Here is an 18,513-nt window from a genome sequence, read left to right as displayed (position 1 = left end):
ACCTTAGATCCGACCCAGCATGGCTGTTATGTCAAACGCCGCTCCCTCCACCCTTTTGCAAACCGGCCTGATTTTTGCCGCGGTTGACAACAGAGTCCTGCATTGCAAGGGGCTGGACTACAGGACTCTCAGTGATCCCTTACAACTGCAATTCTGTGGACTATAGAAAAAGGGCGCTCATCGCCAGCCAGCGGGAGCAGAGCGCTTTCCCAGCACTAGTTTTTTCTTTAACCACCCTAGACAGCAGCTCGCGAATTCCCAGAAAAGCCTGAGCCGCTGCACTCCTCCTTTTCAGAAACTTAAAAGGCAGATCCTCGTGCATGTGCGTAAGAAGGTGGCGCAAATAACGCAGGTGCATTAAGTAAAAAATAAAATGTCACGTGCTGTTCTGCTTTTCACCCTCCCCTGCCCTCGCGGCGCGATTCCCTATGGCCAGCGCCAAGTCTCTCCGGGGCCAATCAGAGGGTTGCTTTCTGTTGGGTCCGCTGCTTGCAACTTGGGGCTGTGACCCCACCCACTCCCTCGTTTCCCACAGTCCGGGGGGGAGGAGTTGAAGGCGTGGGGGGAGAGAAACCGTCTTGCAGGGTTTCCATTGGCTCCGCCCTTTCTCCGCCGTTCCTTCCGGCTCCTTTCTCTGGGTTGCCTATGGCCGAATGTGAGACTTTTTGCACACATTCGCAGTTTGCTGCGGCGCTTCCCTTCCCCCCCTCCACTTTTATTCTTTTTTTAAATAGAAAATATTCATTGATGTCATCGGGTGTAGAGGGAGGGAGAGGAACGAACCTCTAATTTTCATGCTGCATGGGGGGAAAGTGAACGAGGGCGGTGGGCTTCTCTTCTCTGTTTTTATTTTATTTTTAAAGTCTTATTCTTTAAAGTGCTGGCTTCCAGTTCAAAGTTCACAAAGCATCGCTTACCCCTCCTCCCCCTAAAAAGTGCAGTAGGTTTTTCTCTTTTTTTAAAAATGCAAGATGGCGGACTTGCACTGAAGAAGCAGAAATGCAGAGGTCTCTAAAAGCTGCTTGCAAAATATTGCAAGGTAGGGATTTGTTCGTTCTTTAATAATCTTCCGGGTGAGTGTTGCGGGATGGCGAGAGGGGTGGGGGTGGGTGGCTGTCCCTACAGGCGTGAAATGGCCAGCAGACTTTAAAAAGAAAGAAATGATGGGCTAAGTTACAAAAGCGTTTTCTTCTTCCATGCAGCAGTCCCACAGTCATCGCCTTCGGAGCTAGCATTTAGGAGATGCAAGCTGGCCTCTAATTGTCCCTCAGATCTTAAAAAAACACTCTTTTGGAGTCATGAGGCGAGGAAATGAGAAACCCTGTTTTCTGCTTGGTGTCCCCCTATTTTATTTTTGTTTTTTTGTGGGGCACTGTGTGAGAGAACGGGGGTTGCTCTAATTAGGAGGATAAATCATTTGGGGAAATGTAACTAGAAATAATAATAAAAGAAAACCACATTAAAGGGATAGCTCTCATCGCAAATGGAAAATAAATATTATTGTTGGTGGCAATCTTTCGATATTTGTTGTGGCTTTCTGGTCAATACTCCTGGCCTCTATTGTTTGTGGGGTACATGTGGTGTTTGGGCTGTATGGTGCTTCTGAAGGAGTTAGGAAACTGGGTAGCGGAGAGGTGAAGGTGGTAGTCAAAATTTGGGCCCTGTGGTGAGAAAGAGAGAGCTTCTTAACTTAAAACAAAACAAAACAAAACCCCCAAATTCTGTAATGATCCTTGACAGTTCCATTTCTCTCTGCATTTGCCCTGAAAAAACACAGGGTGCAATTATTTTATCTAGCACAGATTGTACAGATAACCGTGTGTGTGTGTGTGTGTGTGTGTGTGTGTGTGTGTATTTAAGGTTGGGAGTAAGGGAGCTTTTTGTGTTTTTAACTTGCCCCTTACAACATCCATTGAGGAGGGAGTGGCCCACGGTGGGGGGAGCATAGCTGTATGTGTGTGTTCACCAACAGGCTACGGGGGAAATTAAACCAGCCAAATTAAATGTGTCACATTTGTGCTGCACCATTCCTCCGGGGTGGAATCTGGGGCGATCTTGCAACAACCCCCTTGAGGGTGAGGTAAGCCTGTCTTGCTCAAGCGTATTCAGCTTTATGGGTAAGTAAGCAAGGATTTGAACCTCTAAATCTGACCTCCCAGCATCTAGCCACTGTACGAAAGCGTACAGGAATCGTAGGATTTAGAGGCCCAATTTGCGTGAACAAGTTACCCTCTTCGGTTAACTACTTGGAGGTTTGTGGAATTGTGTGCAAGCCTGCAGAGTTCTCTTTCCTTTTGACTAGAATTAAATCTACGCTACGGCACCATTTGTACGGCAAGCACATGAAAATTTTTATTTTTCAGGCTGCCTAATATCTCCGCCCTTGTCGTTGTGCTGGATGATGCTCCTCCTCCTGCCCCCAAGAACAGATGGATGTAGCACTGGAGTCTCTAAGGAGACTTAAAATAAGTTTATAATTGCAGACAATCCCCTAGGCTTCCGAAAGAACACCTGAACTCAGCAATAAGTGCTTTGCTGCTAGGGCTGGTTTACCTTTTGGGGTTCCTTAGCTGCCTGCCCAGTCAGCTAAAACCTTTTATCATCTCTCGCCTTGATTTTTTTTCTCTTCCCTTGTTGTGCATCTGCCACTTCTTCCCAGAACTCTGCTGTCAGATTCACTTCCCTAACCCTCTCCTGACACCCCATTCTGCCTTCCTGTCCCCTTCTTCAAGCAACACGGGAACCCCCTTAAAAAAACACAACAACATAGGAGTCAAACCCACTGGTCCATCTGACTATTGTTTACTCCAAGGCTACATTGACGCCATACAATTCAAAGCACTATTGTATTATTTTAAATAGTCATGGTTTCCCCCCAAGAATTCTGGGAGCTGTAGTTTGTTATGGGTGCAGAGAATTGTTAGGAGACCCCTGTTCCCCCCACCACCACAAAGCTACAGGTCCCAAAGTGTAAGAGTCTCCACAGGGAATCTTAGGAATTGTGGATGCTTCTAAAGGGAGGTGTTCAAAATGATAGCATTCAATGTACCCAATAGCCTCAAATCACTGGGCATCCTTAATCACTGTTTGAATGAAATGCTCTACTTTGCTTTGATATAAGTGGGTAGGCTCTAGATCAGGGATGGAGAACCTTTGGCCTTGCAGATGTTGGTGGACTATCTCTCCCAGCATCCCTGACCATTGGCTATACTTTCTGGAGCAGCTGGGTGTTGTGGTTCAATGACATCTGAAGGGCCACAGGTTTCCCCTGTATAGAGGAAGGAACACAGATTGAATATTGGGCTTTGCTTGACCTCTGGGGCTACGCTGGACATTTGCCATGGAACTTGATGGGAAAAGCACCCACCCACCCCACCTCCCCTTGAGGCCCACCTACATTTCCTAATGGGTCTCTCAGATTTCAACCAACCATTGTGTTGTCAGATGCATCCAGTGCAATAAAACAAAGGTAGGTAGCTGTGTTGGTCTGACGCAGTCGAAATATATATAAAAAATTGGCCAGTAGCACCTTAGAGACCAACTATGTCTGTTCTTGGTAAAAGCTTTCGTGTGCATCTGAAGAAGTGTGCATGCACACAAAAGCTTATACCAAGAACAAACTTAGTTGGTCTCTAAGGTGCTACTGGACAATTATTTTATTATTTTTTAATATATAAAACAGAGTGTGAGCTTTGCAGTTTGGTATCTCTAAAGTGGTACAGTGAAATTATCTAACCTGCAGGTCCTGATTAGATGAACTTATGACAATGGTTCCCAATTGATGGTGCGGACCCTAAGGATTTTTTATTATTATTTTAGTCTTTAAAATATAAAGTGGAGTAGAAATGAAATTAATAAAAATAATAAGAAACACTTTGGTGGGCGGAGGGCAGGAATGGCACCTAGTCATACCATTGTGTGTGGCAACCACAACCTAGGTTTTTCAGCTGCCATTTGGTGATGAGGCTATATATCTGAGTTTCTAACATGGCGTGTAACCCACCCAGGGGATCCCCATGGCACATACCTGTCAACTGTCTGGGACATCCTCTTTTGGGGGGCAAGCACAGCTCCCCCAAACGTGCAAAATCGCAGCCCGACATGCATCTTGTGCGAGATCGCGGTGCCCAAAAAACCACATGTGTTATGTGACTAATGCAGGCATGTGGTCTGGAAAACGCACAGCCCAGTATTGCGCTGGGACAGGTTGGCAGGGATGGTGGCACCATTCACATAACAAAAACTACCAACATTTTCAAAAGCAGGGGGGATCCGTGGCTTGGCTTTTGGAAAACGGGGTTCGCAGTACGAAACTCATTGGGAACCACTGTTCTGTGACATCTGTCTGCTGCCCCACAACAGAAATCTAATGAGAAGGCTTTGCTCATCTGTTTGTGGAATTATCCTGAACCACTTCTCTTGGCAGAAGGTTGGAAGAGAGATATGGATGGTGGGTTCAGAGCCATCACCAGTTGCCCAAATTTATGCCCTTCCTCCTGTTAGGGAAGGAACAATAACTTGGCGTTAGAGCACTCATTTTGCATCTGTTTGTCGGCCACTTGTGACCAAGTAAAGATGCCTGGGTGTCAGGATGGGCCTGACATCTCCACCATCTGGAGGTGATCCTTGGATCTTTACTGTTTTTACACACCAATACCTCATCCTGTGGCAGGGACGCGGGTGGCGCTGTGGGTTAAACCACAGAGCCTGGGACTTGCCGGTCGGAAGGTCGGCAGTTTGAATCCCCTCGATGGGGTGAGCTCCCGTTGCTCTGTCCCTGCTCCTGCCAATCTAGCAGTTCGAAAGCACGTCCAAGTGCAAGTAGATAAATAGGTACCGCTCCAATGGGAAGGTAAACGGCGTTTCCGTGCGCTGCTCTGGTTCGCCAGAAGTGGCTTAGTCATGCTGGCCACATGACCCGGAAGCTGTCTGTGGACCAACGCCGGCTCCCTCGGCCAATAAAGCAAGATGAGCGCTGCAACCCCATAGTCGGTCACGACTGGACCTAAAGGGGGTTCCTTTACCTTTACCTAACCTCATCCTGTAGGAGTTATGTTTTATCTGCACAGTCAGAATGAATTTCAGGAACCAAGAAGCTTTTCCTGTGCAGCCTAAGCAGGAGCAGTGAACAACATTATAGTTAATTGTTGTTTCTTGTCTTCACTTACCCCATCCTACTGCCCTGCCCACAGTTGTGAAGAATATTCTTAGGTTATGAATGATCTGTGCCACCATTAAGAAAAAGAGGTCGGAATAGGCCAATATCTATGTGGATTGTCCCTGGATCAAGTGACTTTTCTTCCTTAAGTTCTCAAAGTTCTTAACTTAGCTCAAGGTTGTCTGAACTAGCCAGATGTTTAGCTGAGAATCAATCAGTCAGTCCACCATTTGAAAAATAAGACTTTAGAGCCATATTGCCCCAAAATGGCAACTAGACATCCAGTTTTGGTGACTGTAACCTTAGTTTAAGGAGCCATTTGGCTCCTAGCTTATATATGGTGAGTTTCTTGAAACTGTTTCCCCTCTTCCTCCTCCTCCCACCCCCAACTTCCAAATTTCTTCCAGTAGCACCTTAGAGACCAACTAAGTTTGTTGTTGGTATGAGCTTTTGTGTGCATGCACACTTCTTCAGATACACAGATTCCAAATTTCTAAAATCAGAGCCTTGGTTTCATGCATAGGTAAAGGTTAAGGGACCCCTGACCATTAGGTCCAGTCATGGCCGACTCTGGGGTTGCGGCGCTCATCTTGCTTTATTGGCTGAGGGAGCCGGCGTACAGCTTCCGGGTCATGTGGCCAGCATGACTAAGCCGCTTCTGGCGAACCAGAGCAGCGCACGGAAACACCATTTACCTTTCTGCCGGAGCAGTACCTATTTATCTACTTGCACTTTGACGTGCTTTCGAACTGCTAGGTTGGCAGGAGCAGGAACCGAGCAACAGGAGCTCACCCCGTTGTGGGATTCGAACCGCCGACCTTCTGATCGGCAAGACCTAGGCTCTGTGGTTTAACCCACAGTGCCACCCGCGTCCTCGGTTTCATGCATACATCGGTCCAAAAACTGACCTGCAAACAGCGTCTAGTCGATACAGATTCATATTGAAAAGTACTAAGCATCATTTTCTGCATAAGTAGAAATTGTGACAATTAGTAGTTTGGTCACTTTATCTTGTGTATTAACCATTTGGTGGCGGTAGAGGAGTAAGGCTTTAGAATAAAAATTGGTGACTGGTTCTTGCAACCAAACCTGCAAATGTTATGAACCCACAGGGTATTTTTTTTTACTTTCCTGTTCTGATTCCTATACGTACTTGGCCTGGAGCAAGGAGTTTGCAGGATGTTGAGCAGTACAACAGTGTGGTTTGGGGGAAATGCCCTAAATCAGTGTTTCTCAAATTTGGGTCTCCAGCGGTTTTTGGACTACAACTCCCATCACCCCTAGCTAGCAAGAGCAGTGGTCAGGGATGATGGGAATTGTAGTCCAAAAGGAGAAAGAGACCCAGGTTTGGGAAACATGGCCCTAAATTTTTTAAATCCAAGGACTACGTTACTTTCTAGGCAAACGTACCAGCGGGGGCTTGGGCCAGAGCAAAAGTGGGGGGAAGTAATTAATGTAAGATTTGTCCTTGTGCACAAGGCTGGTTTCTACACCCACTCGCACACTGCTCACTATCTGCTGTCCTGGCAACCCAAGAGGTCTTATCATTGTGTCAAGGACAGATTCCAGCCAGACAAAGCATTCAAGGAGGATGCAGAGCATAACAGAGCCGTTGCTTAATGGTAGAACACATCATTTGCACTGGGTCAGTCTGCAACATCTCCAGGTAGGACTGGGAAGGACTATGTGTCTGAAATCTTGCAGGGCTGCTGCCAGTCAGTGCAGACAATACTGGCCTAAATGGCCCATTGATCTGGACTCTGCATAAGGCAGCTTTCTGTGCTGCTAATATTAATAAAACAGTAGCTAAAGAGTTGGATCTGGACTTACGAGTACTGATGAGAGAGAAATAATCTAGCTGAAAATTATGCTAAACCAATGGTCGAAAGGGGTGGGGTGGTATCTGAAGCATAATCTATGCCTGGATTTTTATTTCAATGAGTTCACATTCTATGTCCTTTTAAATGTGTTTGTGTGAGGAGGGGTTATTGGTTTGGTTGGTTTTTGTTTTGTATTTTTATACTGCAAACCGCCCTGAGATCTTCGGACTAAGTTCGGTATACAGTTGTACCTTGGATCTCGAATGCCTCAGCTCCCAAATGATCAAAACCCAGAAGTGAGTGTTGCGGTTTCCAAACGTTTTTCTGGAAGCTGAACATCCGACAGGGCTTCCAATTAGCTGCAGGAGCTTCCTGCAGCCAATCAGAAGCCATACTTTGGTTTCCAAACATTTTGGAAGTTGAATGGGCTTCCGGAATGGATTCCGAGGTACGACTGTACAAATGTAATAAATAAATTAAATAAAAATACATTAGGCATACTTGGAGGTAGGTCTGTTGAAATCAAGGGGGCGTTAGTCTACGGTTACCAGATTTTTTTCAATGAATCCGGGGACACTTTTCAACTTCAATAGATTTTGCATGGGGGCTGATCTGTAAATCCAGGGACTGTCCCTGGGAAACAGGGATGTCTGGTAACCTTACGTTAGTCCCGTTTAGTCATCCCTGAAGCCCCATTCATTTCAGTGGGTCTGCTCTAAGTATGGCCACGTTGGGCTCCAATGCAAAATCCATAAAACAAATACAACAAATTGTAATGTTAGGGATGAACCGAAATGGATTGAAAGGGTCAGCAGGAAGATATAATTCCAGAGGTGCAAGGGCATTTGGTTTCACACAACGGAAGCAATGCATTTTAAAATCTTCTTTCTTTCTTTCTTTCTTTCTTTCTTTCTAAATGCAGGTGGTAGACGCCAAAGTTAAGAAGCTGCTGCTTGTCCTTTTATCCTTTGCACTGCAAGTCGCCGTCTTGCCTTGTTGCACTACAGAGACGCTGCTAACGGGCTGAATAATGCTGGAACCTGCCATGCGATGACGGAGAACCAAAAGCCATTATCGTAACACAATCCTCCAGGAAGCTTGACTCGGAGCGGGAGCCGTGTCAACTCAAACCTGCCAAGTCTCTTCACCGCAGCAGAATGGCAAGTAAACGGAAATCCACCACGCCCTGCATGGTCTTAGCGAGTGAGCCAGACCCAGACTTGGAGGTGGTCTCTGACGTGGAGGAAGCACCGGCTGCGATCACGCCAGCAGGGAGCGTCTCGAGCGACGAAGACTCTCAAGAATATGCGGACTCGGACAATCAGCAAAAAAAAAAAGTCGAAGGGGGTTATGAATGCAAGTACTGTACGTTCCAGACTCCAGATCTCAATATGTTTACTTTCCACGTGGATTCTGAGCACCCGACCATCGTACTGAGCTCCTCCTACGTCTGCCTTGAGTGCAAATTCGTCACCAAGAGGTATGACGCCCTTTCGGAACACAATATGAAATACCACCCCGGAGAGGAGAACTTTAAGCTCACCATGGTGAAGCGTAACAACCAGACCATCTTTGAGCAGACAGTGAACGATCTCACTTTTGATGGGAGTTTCGTCCAGGAGGAGAAAGCGGAGGAGTCGGAAGCTTCCGAGGGCCATCTGTCGGGCATCTCGATCAGCAAAACCCCAATTATGAAAAGGATGAAGAATAAGAACGAATCGAAGCGGATCGCCGTGTTCCACAATGCGGCGGAGGATGGTGCTGCAGAGGAGAAGGACGCTGAGTCGGACCCGGAGTGTGAGGAAATCGTAGAGAAACCGGCTCCTACCGTTTTGGACCCCAACCCAAGTAATTCACTGGCGGCAGAAACCATTAGCACGGTTGTGAACCCCACGACAGTGATCCAGCCTGCGCAAGTGATTACTACCATCACGTCTCCGCAGAACTCAAACTTGATTTCTAAAGTCTTGATCCCTATCAATAGCATTCCGACCTATAACACTGCTTTGGATAACAACCCCCTCTTGCTCAACACCTACAACAAGTTCCCGTACCCGACAGTGTCTGAAATCGCACTTCTAGCCACGCAAGCGAAATACACCGAGGAGCAGATCAAAATCTGGTTCTCTGCCCAGCGCCTGAAGCACGGCGTCAGCTGGACGCCGGAGGAGGTAGAAGAAGCAAGGAGGAAGCAGTTCAATGGCACCGTGCACACTGTCCCTCAGACCATTACGGTCATCCCAGCACACATTTCGGCAGCCGGCAACGGCCTGCCTTCCATTCTGCAGACCTGCCAAATAGTTGGCCAGCCGAGCCTGGTGCTTACGCAAGTCACGGGTGCCGGTACGCTTCCGGTAACTGCCCCGATCGCGTTGACGGTGGCTGGAGTCCCGAACCCGGCCCAGTTGCAGAAAGCGCAGGTGCAAGCGACTCAGCCCGTTACCGAAACCAAGCAGGTGGCTGCCATCCCGGCCCCTCAGCTTACCAAATCGGAGGTGGTGGCGGCGGCAAACGTGGACGTGGTCGGGGGACGTACGAAGAAGACCAAGGAGCAGCTGACGGCGCTGAAGATCAGCTACCTGAAAAGCCACTTCCCTCTCGATTCCGAGATCATTCGGCTCATGAAAGTGACGGGCCTGACCAAAGGGGAGATCAAGAAGTGGTTCAGTGACACCCGGTACAACCAGAGGAACTCGAAGCACAACCACTATAACCATCTCAACAACGACTCCTGCACCATTGTGATTGACTCGAGCGACGAGACGAATGAGCCCTCAGCGCTGGTGCAGCCGCAGCAGAAACAGTCGTGGAATGCCTCTGACCTCAGCCCCCAGAAATTTAAGGAGAAGACTGCTGAGCAGCTTCAGGTCCTCCAAGACAGTTTCCACAACAACCCTGCTCTTACAGACGATGAACTGAACAGGATACGGTCGGAGACCAAGCTGACCAGGCGGGAGATTGACGCTTGGTTTTCGGAACAGAAGAAACCAAACGTTCCGCAGGACGAAAGCGAGGAATTGGCCGAAAGTAATTCAGGAAGCTTGAAGGAAGCATCTGCTGAGGCATGTGGTGCGGAAGTAGCTGGAGCACAGAAGTCGGGGAAGCTGTCTAAGAAGTCGCCGGAACAACTGCACATGCTCAAAATGTCCTTCGTCCGGACGCAGTGGCCGTCCGCGGAAGAATACGACAAGTTGGCAGAAGAGACCAAGCTCCCCCGGCCGGAAATCGTTAGCTGGTTTGGAGACACGCGTTACGCCTGGAAAAATGGCGGCTTGAAATGGTACTACTACTACCAAGGGGCCAACGCAAGTGGTATGAATGGCCAGGGCTATTCGAGGCGGAGGGGGAGAGGACGGCCGAAAGGCCGAGGGAGGGGAAGGCCCCGTGGGCGGGCGAGGGCCAACAAACGGATCAGGCCTTGGGACAGGACGCCGATCATCAAATTTAAAACTGGAAAAGCCATCCTGAAGGATTATTACCTGAAACACAAATTCCTTAATGAGCAGGACCTTGACGAGCTGGTGGCCAAATCGCACATGGGATACGAGCAGGTCAGGGAGTGGTTTGCGGAAAAGCAGAGGAGAGCCGACTTAGGCCTTGAGTTGTTTGAGGAGGAAGACGACGAGGAGGAGACATTGGAAGAGCAGGACGACGAAGACGAAGGCGAGGCTGAGGAGGACGAAGAAACAGACGACAGCGACAACTGGGAGCCTCCTCGACACGTTCGACGTAAGCTCTCGAAATCAGACTGAGGTTCCAGTTCTTTGGTCGTGGGACGTGGCTGTGCGGTGCCAAATGATTGACGCTGTCCCTCTAGTCCTGGTGGCCCCTATAGATTCCCTCCACTTTTGGAAGGGGGGAAATGAGTCATTGACTCCTGTAGCAATCGCATATTTGCTCCTTGGTTGGCCGAAGTGAACAAGCAGTTCCGGGATTTGGAATTTACAAATTTGGCTCTCCTCCACATCTCTGCTGGCGAGGCTGCACCACATAAGGGACTGTTGGTTTAATGGCCTTATGTTTGATTCCAAAAATCCTTTAAGGGTGCAGATGATTTTTTAAAAAATAAAATAAAGAATCCTCTTAACCACAGTAGGAAAATTAACTGCAAAACGATGTTTGAAAAACGTGCTTCGTGTTGCAAAACTGCATGTCCATTTTCCTTCCTCTGAGCAGAAGGACAATTTTATTTTATTTTTCCAGAGAAAAACAAGATGGGTTGGGGGTAAAGGATACCAAAGGGCAAATAGCAGCAAAAGCGTGTGAGGATGGCTTGCGGTTTTTGTGTTTTCTTAGGACAATAGAGGAAAAGGAGTACCTTTGTTACATCCGAAGCCTGTGTGCTAGGTTTACAGAAGTCCTATTGAATGTGTCTCTCTAGCTGTGTTCAGGGAGCTTGGGTTGGAAGTATGCTTTTATATTAAAACTAATCAGTGTATATCATATTTAAATACTAGATACGATTAATGCAGCCAATACCAAAACTTGTCTTTGACTGTGCAGTTCTTTTGAAATCGCTAACAATAATGGCTTGCCTCCGTACAGAAAGGTTCCCAAAAAATATGTATAGCAGGCTTCTTTAAGGAAAAGAGCAAAGCTTAAAAAAACAACAACAACACAACAACCATCTTGGTTTTTAAAGAGCAATGGCCAAATACTTTAGCCTGGGGGAGCCTGGCAGTTCCCAGCCTAGACATCATCTCCTCTACTTCTCTTCTCCATTGTGACTCTTCCCACCCATCACACCATCAAGCAACTTGGACTGGGGAGAATCTGCCTGCACAACCTGTAGAACACATACTGTTGGGACTCCAACTCCCATCAGCCCCAGGCAGCATGGCCAATGGTCAGAGATGATGGGAGTTGTAGTTCAGCAACATCTGGAAAGCCACAGCTGGCATCCCGTCTATCATGGGAAATACGCCAAAAAGCATCCTGTGAGTCACGGTAGCTCAGTGGTTAGAACGTGATGCTGATAACACCAAGTTTGCAGGTCTGATCCTTGTAAGGAATGCCTGCATATTCCTGCATTGCAGGGGGTTCAGCCTTTCTCAACCTGTGGGTCCCCAGATGTTGTTGGACTACAACTCCCATCATCCCTGAGCTCTGGCTTTGCTAGCTAGAGGTGATGGGAATTGTAGTCCAACAACATCTGGGGACCCACAGGTTGAGAAAGGCTGAACTAGATGGTCCTCCGGGTTTCTTCCAACTCCAATAATTCAAGATATGCCACCATTTTCAGATTAACCTCTCTGGCGGTAGGACGGTTGCCAGCATAGAAGGGGCGCCATTTGCTTTCTACTAGGCATAAAACAGGTGTAAGGAGTTGAATGGGAATAATGACAAGAGTTGGATGGGAACTGCCAGTTCTTGGTTGAGAAGAACAGTGGTTCCCAAATTCCCTCTATCAAGGAACTCATGGATTTGAAGTCCGCCCCCCAGTATAATATAAGACCAAGCAAAGCAGCTCAGCTAGCGGAACTTGCTCTGGGTCTGTAATCCTGCAACCGGGCAAACTGAGCAGACAAGGACAGGTGGAACCCAAGGTGTCTTGGCTTGTGTGCTGTGCTTTAAGCAGCATAGAGCAAAAAGAACACAACAAAGGAACCGGCGGCCTGTCTCCTTGACCTTTCTTGTGGTTCAGCAACATTGCCCTTCAAATTCTGTGGCTCCCCGCAAGCCACGTACAGATTGGGAGTCAGTTGCAGACCATGCAGGCTGTCAAAAATGGAGATGAGTTGACAGGGGAGCTTGCAGTGTCCCGGCAGATGTCCAACCCCTCAAATTTAGGGACTTTGAAACAGGTTTGCAAGCTGGAGAGAGAGCGCAGCCTGAGATCCATACAAGGACACTTTAGGTTTATTTTTACAGCCTTTTTGCTTTGCCAGTGTTTGAATTCATACACGGTTTAAAATTGTGACATTTCCTGACTTTCCAGCACTGGGTGTGTGGCTAAATCTCCTGTGTGGTTCCGCGTTGCCTCATTTGTCTTCCTTTGCAGTTGTAGCTCAAGCTGATAGATTTGCACAGCTAGTTGAACCAGACTTCATGGTAACTAATTCAGGCAGCCAATTACTTCTGCAGCTTTGCAGCGCAGCCAAGCATTCTTCTTTCCAGTTCAGTTCTTTACCTTATTTATTTCCTTTAACTTGCCGGGGGGAAATCCTTTGTGGCGTTCAGTATTAGCCTCCAGAAAGCTGCCTTTTCCCAAACCTTAACAGGCCAGCTTAAAAACCATGCACTGGAATTACCGTATTTTTTGCTCTATAAGACTCACTTTTTCCCTTCTAAAAAGGGGAGATGTGTGTGCGTCTTATGGAGCGAATGCAGGCTGCGCAGCTATCCCAGAAGCCAGAACAGCGAGAGGAATTGCTGCTTTCACTGCGCAGCGATCCCTCTTGCTGTTCTGGCTTCTGAGATTCAGAATATATTTTTTCCTTGTTTTCCTCCTCCAAAAACTAGGTGTGTCTTGTAGTCTGGTGCGTCTTATAGAGCGAAAAATACGGTATTTGTCAAAATTTGCCAGCTTTCAAACGGGCATAGTCCAATGCAGAGGCAGTGCTAACTTCCTGCAAACCATGGTTTACAACTTCAAAACCAGCCTCAAATATATGTGTTCCTCTCCGCACCTTCCATGTGCACCGACCATAGTTAAACACAGTTAACCAGGTTTCCTTAGCACAGAATCATTCCAAACTATCGTTTCAAACTGTAGTTTAGGAGAGGACTGTTGTTTTGTATCTGCACATATGAAATGCTAAGTCATGGTTAAAGCCAGTCAGGGAAGGGAGATGGAGAGTTGCTTCAGAAAGACTGACTGCTGATCATAGCTGTCAACCATCCCTTATTTGGTGGGAAGCTCCATTATCCCAGCGCCGTGTCCCGCTGCTGTCCCTTATTGATGATGTCCCTTAAATTTCCCGGGTTTCAAAGGAAGCAGCTCCTCTCCCTCCCTCCCTGCCGGCCAGGGAGGAGGGAGGCTCCAACTGTGTTGCTTGGCTGTGTTGCTCACCCAATAAGGAGTCTAAGAACGACTGGGGGTGGAGCTTGCATGCCTTGTGCCAATCAAATCGGCTGCATTGCCTGGGGACTCACCTTTGCTCAGCACTTCCCAGCGGAGAGGTGACAGTGGTTTTCCTTGCTGCACCCCCTTTGCCGGGTTGCTGCGCTGTGGGAACCACCACTTGAGGCTTCGTTTGGCTGCTGGCTGGGCTTTCTGCCTTTGGCTCGGAGGGGCTCAGAAGTTGAACATACCTGTGCCCTGAAAATCCCTTATTTTGGCTGCTGATCCCTTATTTTCAAATCTGTAAGTTGACAGCTATGCTGCTGATGTGTAAACCATGGTTTACAGGGAGCCAGTGTTTCATTTTCACTTGTTTCCAACATCCAATCCCTTCTCTCAATGCTTTATGCGCAGGGGCTGGTGGTTGTGGTTTTGACACCGTTCAGGGAGCTAACTTGGGCAGTTTTTGTGGAGAGGGCACAAGAGGGCATGATTCCTGTGTTTTGTGCTTTTAATGTGGGAAAGTAATCACAAAATATTTTTCCCATAGTCTTTCATGTGACAAACATTTCCCCTCCTCACAGCAGAAGCAGGTGGTTTGATCTTCGGTCTCTCCCCCCCAGCATGGTTAAAAAAACCCTGCTGTCTCCACGTTAGGACACATCTGCAAAAAGAGCATTGTGAAAATTATGCAGTTAAAACCAAACCATCACGAGGATTTTGCCATCTTTTAAGGGGGTGGGACTTAAGAAACTTTGGGTCCCTTCCAGCTCTATGATTCCAGTTCAGTTGAAGCGAACATCGATACTGGCACTTGTTTTCGAAGCTATTTTGGTTCTGGCAGCATGCCATAGGAAATAAATTCTCTCGAGGGTGGCATTTCTTTATGAGCGGCAATTTTTGTTTGTTAAATTGTAGGCTGTTTCACACTTCGCCATCTCGAGAGAGAGGGAGGGAGGGACCTGTGTTGAGCTGTTGGGAATAGGCCTATGTATTTAAAATGTAGTCAAGTCAGTTCAGAAAGCAGGTTGAGTCAAAATCTCTCTCTTGGTTGAGAAGACAGACTACAGACCACCTATTAAGACATTTTGGGTGCTTTTGAAAATTAGGAGACAATGTATGTCCGTCCCCCAAGCATCACCACCAATTTAAGAGCAAGTTTAACAGAGGGGCACATGGATTTAAAAAATGCCACATAGAGAGGTCCATGTCTTTGCTTCTTTCATCAACCAAAACTGGAGAGGGTTTGGAGGTCAATGGGGAACTCGCAAAGAACTGTCCACTCTGCACTAGAGAGATCATATTTGAGATCTGTTGCCTGGGGCTGCTCATACTAGATCTCTTTTGTTTGCTATTTTTGTTCAAGTGTGTTGTGTGGGACCCAAGCAGCTTCCCTTTCCAGCAGCAAAAGCATTTTAGCACTGATTAAATAAGCCCTCCAATGTAGTAATGCCGTTTCTGTTTGCGTTCCTGTTTTTTAAATGGGGGTGGTGTTTTGTTTTGTTTTGTTTGTTTTGCAAAGCTTCTTTGGCCTGACGATACCCGTAGGGTGTTGTTTCAGCTTGCATATGTTTACAGCCCAGCTTTCCCCAACTCTGCTTAAAAAGGAAAATATTGAAAAATGATAGCGTTGCAAGCACAAGGTTGCAAGGTGACGACCAGCACTGTGACGAGATGAAGCGTGGGGCTGCCTGTTATGTTGCCCTTTTTCAAAGTGGCTTCCTTCCTAATTTCTGGAAAAACTCTGCTCAGCAATTTGCTATTTTTCCTAGGAAATGTTTTGGGGTGTAATACAGGGTGAGAGAATTGCACTGAGCTCCTCAAGGGTCCCCAGATTTTCCTTCCATGAAACGGCTGCCGCTTTTCCTGTACGTACACTAAGCATATTATTTATCCTGATTTGCAGTTTGCAATTACTGTGTTGCGATTTATTCGGGATACGAGAATGGTGCTTTGGTAATTGCCAGTAAAGATTTAAGCAAGTTGCTAAATCTGTTTTTCCTGGTTTATTGTAATAGCAGGTGACCCACTGCTGTTACAAAAGTTTTGGGATTTTTACTTGACTGGTGCACAGTTTTCACCCTTCCTTGCTTCCCAAAGTGATGAAGGTGAAAACAAGTTTTTTTGGGGGGGGCGGGAGGCAGGAGAGGCAGGCTTGCTCATCTATGGTTTACTGTGAATGATGGTGGTCCTTTTGTGAAAACAAGAAAATAACTGGACAGACCTAACCCCAGGACTGGAATACGCCACAAGGATTGGATTGTCCACGATGTGCCAAAGTTTTTTAAAAATAAAACACTTCTTCAACCGGCAAAAGTTCTGCACTGTAATATGACTGGTTCAATGACAACTTGTACAAGGGAGGGTGGGGAAAATCTGGTTTTAATACAGACCGTTTTTATTCTGCTACGCGGAGGGGAAGTTTAATGTTTTGAAGACATTTAATTGAGAGGAGAGTTGGTGACCCATTTTTCTTCTGGCTTGTACCGATAACTATGTTCTTGGTATATAAAGATGGGCTTTAACTGCCTGTGTTCTTTGATAATGTGATTTAAGCTTATAGCTTTGAGTGACCAAACATTTTACAGAGTAAAAGTTCTTAGAAACAAGTAAACTTAATGGCTATTTTCTGTGTCTTATTTATCAGGATTTGCACAGTTTTTCTTTTTTTAAAAATGGTGGAAGTTGCAGTGAACTTCCATACACAAGCATCTGCAGTGCAATGAATTGGCATGTAGGTACGGCTTGTCTTCTAGAGCAGATGTCTGTCGCTTTAAGAGATTTGTATTATTTCGGAAAGACCTGGACCCTCTCTTTATCCACACAGCTGAAGAAAACACGACAGGGCTGGCAGCTCGGAACGCAGGAAGAAGTGCTCAAAGGCCGCTGCAGGAATAATAAAAAGTCTGCGCCAAATATGTCGACAAAGAGAAATAATATCTGCTTGCTGGTGGTGTGTCCCCCTCCAAGATGGAAGCAGGATGGAGCCAGAAAGCATGTTCATACAAACAGATAGCCTTTCGTTCCTCCCATCATGTTCTTGGGATGTACAAACTCGTACATGCCTGGAAGCCAACTGATTTTTAAATGGGGGTATGTGTTTCTTAATGGAGCCATTGCCTAAGGGCTGGTGAAACTGACCACCCATTAAATGGTCTTCCTAGCAAGGTGCACTGAATACCTTCTATCTTTGTAACATTAACCAGCGTTTTCTCAAAATTCTGCCCCTAAATCAGGGGGGAAAGACCTGTAACTGCCCAGATGTTGTTAGACTTCAACTGCCCATCAGCCTCAGCATTGCCACGAGTCTTGTTGGGAGTTAAAGTCCAGCACCTCCCGAGTTAGGCTGCACCCCCTAAACTGTTTATATGTTTAGTGCTGGCCCCATTGTTCCGACAATGGGAATATGTTTCAGCAACATGTTTTAAGGATCAGGCTATCTACTGAATTGTTATTCGGTGGTTGAGTTGGTTTTTGTGTATGTTTACAATAGGGTCGCAGGTAGGTTCTATTGAATACTTGTAATTAAAACAAAAACTCCACCATGAGCTATGATGGTTCCTCTTATAATCTTAATGTGTTTGGATTTTCTTTTTTCTTTTGGTCAATTGTGATCTTTGATCAGTCTGCAATTCTCAACATTTTCAGTGCTTCAAAAGTTTGTTTGACATGTTTTCATATACTGCAAAATGAGGCCCTTTAACACATTTATATATTATTACCCATTTCCACTGCTGTAATAGCCACCTGCCATTGTAAAGAGTTTTGCATCTGCATTTCTTTCTACAGGGTGCTGAGCTGATGTTTGCTAGCTATGAGATAATTGGGCAGGGGAATCAGTCCATATTTTATTTGCGTCTTTTCATAATAAAGGTGAGCACCCTGTAGCAATTCTCTTCCACTGATTTTCCACTTCTAAGTGAAAAATCAAACATAATTGCAGCAACGAATGCCTTAATAGACCAGCAAAATCACATTGCCTATCCAGAAGGGAACACATTGTATTAAAGACTTAAGGCAGCAGTTCTGTAGGTTGGTTGATGCAAAACGTTGTAGGCATCTGCCTGTCTCAAGAGACAATGGAGTGCACCTCCAGGGGTGAAGTCAAAACTCTGTTCGCCCCAAAGTGACCTCCCTGGGGTGCAAGCCTGGGTAGTGTGTATGGAGGTCCTGGGATGCCCACCTGAGAAGACTCCCTTTTGGCCTTGCTTATGTCCAAAGGAAAGCAGAGCAATACGTTTGGCACCAGCTTGGCTGTAGGAGTTGCCAGAAGGAGGCTGGTACAAGGCACCATCCAACCATCTAAGGGACTCCACTCTGGGTTTGTGTAGGGTTCACTCCTTCGCCTTTTCTCGAAGTTATCACTCCTTCGCCTTTTCTCGAAGTTATCCTTCAAGACTGTGGAGGTTTAGGTGGTTTTACCTTCTCCTAGATGGGCTACCTTCTCAGGTGGACGAGACCCATCTGCTCCTCACTTCCCATGCAAATGACATCTAAAGTGGCCAGTCCTCAGAATATAACATCACTACCAT

The 18,513-nt window shown here is 46.6% G+C and overlaps 1 protein-coding gene across 1 annotated transcript; it reads left to right on the top strand.

Moving 5' to 3' along the window:
• The first annotated feature begins 533 nt into the window (after nucleotides 1-533).
• On the top strand, nucleotides 534-16,595 carry ZHX1 (zinc fingers and homeoboxes 1). Its single transcript, XM_083621967.1, has 2 exons — nucleotides 534-1,039; nucleotides 7,901-16,595. Exon 2 carries the CDS (start codon nucleotides 8,136-8,138, stop codon nucleotides 10,728-10,730), a length of 2,595 nt encoding a protein of 864 aa, XP_083478093.1. The 5' UTR covers nucleotides 534-1,039; nucleotides 7,901-8,135; the 3' UTR covers nucleotides 10,731-16,595.
• Nucleotides 16,596-18,513: the final 1,918 nt, after the last annotated feature.

This window comes from Podarcis filfolensis (assembly GCF_964270895.1).
Source record: "Podarcis filfolensis genome assembly, chromosome: 7".
NCBI classification, from domain to species: domain Eukaryota; kingdom Metazoa; phylum Chordata; class Lepidosauria; order Squamata; family Lacertidae; genus Podarcis; species Podarcis filfolensis.
The sequence above is the reverse complement of the archived record's forward strand: the minus strand, read 5'-3'. Positions and strand labels throughout refer to the sequence as shown.